This window comes from Triticum aestivum, unplaced genomic scaffold (genome assembly GCF_018294505.1).
Source record: "Triticum aestivum cultivar Chinese Spring unplaced genomic scaffold, IWGSC CS RefSeq v2.1 scaffold66723, whole genome shotgun sequence".
NCBI classification, from domain to species: domain Eukaryota; kingdom Viridiplantae; phylum Streptophyta; class Magnoliopsida; order Poales; family Poaceae; genus Triticum; species Triticum aestivum.
In genome coordinates, this window is record NW_025266053.1 from 1 (window position 1) to 1,493 (window position 1,493).

Sequence of the window (1,493 nt, forward strand, 5' to 3'; positions counted from 1 at the left end):
TGTCTCTCGTTTGTTATTAATTGTGTCCATTCTCTCTATTTGTATAGCTTGCCACGTTGACAGGACATACATTCAGAGTATTATATTTAGCCATCTCCCCTGATGGACAGGTGAAATACTCCCTCTTTGATCCCTATATATGCTATGGACCTGACATTTTGTTTTAGTTCTGTTCTTCTGTTAGAGGTGTCTAGTGTAATTTGTTCTCACTGTTCTTTTTTCTTGTCAATATCGACATCAACAGACAATTGTTACTGGTGCTGGTGACGAGACGCTCCGGTTTTGGAACGTGTTTCCGTCTCCCAAGTCCCAGGTACTTGCTTGATGTTTGAAAATATGGTTTTCCTGTCTATATAACTCCACTTCAGGCGGCGTTCCTCTAACTGCTTTCCTTTTTCCTATTATATACAGAGTTCTGACAGCTTAAGTAGCATTGGAGCGACATCATTTGTTAGGAGCTACATCCGGTGACTCAACGAAATGTAGTTTCGTCGAGCTTGTAAGTTATTGCCGCAAGTGCTGATCGTCATCAGCACCATTCAATTCCCACACGACCTCCTTCTGTCCATCTGCCGCCGAAGCCAGCACCATTTTAGAGATTGCACGGCAGGGGATGATTGACTGGCTGGCTTGCGCGGATCCGATCCCCTCTCCCGCGCTGGAAGCGGCACATATCTATTGTTGTAGGAGCGAAGGCGGGAGATGTTCATGTCAGAGAAGCATGGGCTATACAGCCAGCCACACTCCCTCCTCCAGTTTATGTTCCCCATTGGAACTGCCCTGCGAACCAAACTGTTCCTTAACATTTACTCACTCATGAAGCCCTTTTGATTTCATTCGTTATGTTGTTTAGCGGGAAATTCCTCTTGTTTGAGCAACTGAGAAATCTGTTGGCGTGTCGATTATGCGCTTGACTGATGATATACAAGCTGTAGCTCTATTCAGAACATCATGAAATTCAGAACTGGACCTCGCTGGCCTGTGTCAAGGCCTGTGGAGGAATTCAGAATTTGGCCATGTCCTCTGATGGATGCAGTGGGTTAAAATTATCTGTCTGGGTGGAAATCCACATGTTGATCATCCGATTTTTTCAAGTACAGCCTAGCGGTGGCAGTCACTGTTGTGTCCGTGAATGTGAGAGTGATTGGTTTTGGTTGGACGTCGCGATCGGACAGTGCATGACAGCCTCTCGCTCTTGAATGAAGAGGCAAATAAAAGATGGGGTTATCCGGTTAGCAGCAGCTAAGGTCCCCTCCCCTGCCCGTCAAAAAAAAAAAACACCAGTACCTATCTATTCTGAGGTTCTCCACCTGGTGTAGTCGCAAGTTGGAGCACATCAGCACAGTGCACAACTAAGAGCATAAGATGTAAATTTGGAGATGTAAAACAGAAATATGTAAAAAATTACATCTTCAAAAAATGCCTTTTGCATATAAAAAGGGGGCAAACTCTAATAGATGATGCAAAATGGAGATGTACAAGAGCAACTTTAA

At 44.4% G+C, this 1,493-nt stretch overlaps 1 protein-coding gene across 1 annotated transcript; it reads left to right on the forward strand.

The window, feature by feature from the left end:
* Positions 1–47: 47 nt before the first annotated feature.
* LOC123177976 (protein FIZZY-RELATED 2) lies at positions 48–1,061 on the forward strand (the record flags this gene model as incomplete). The annotated part of the gene is given in 3 exon segments (XM_044591362.1): positions 48–110; positions 245–313; positions 412–1,061. Coding segments are annotated over 3 exon segments (192 nt in total), but the record flags the coding sequence as incomplete, so codon positions are not given.
* Positions 1,062–1,493: the final 432 nt, after the last annotated feature.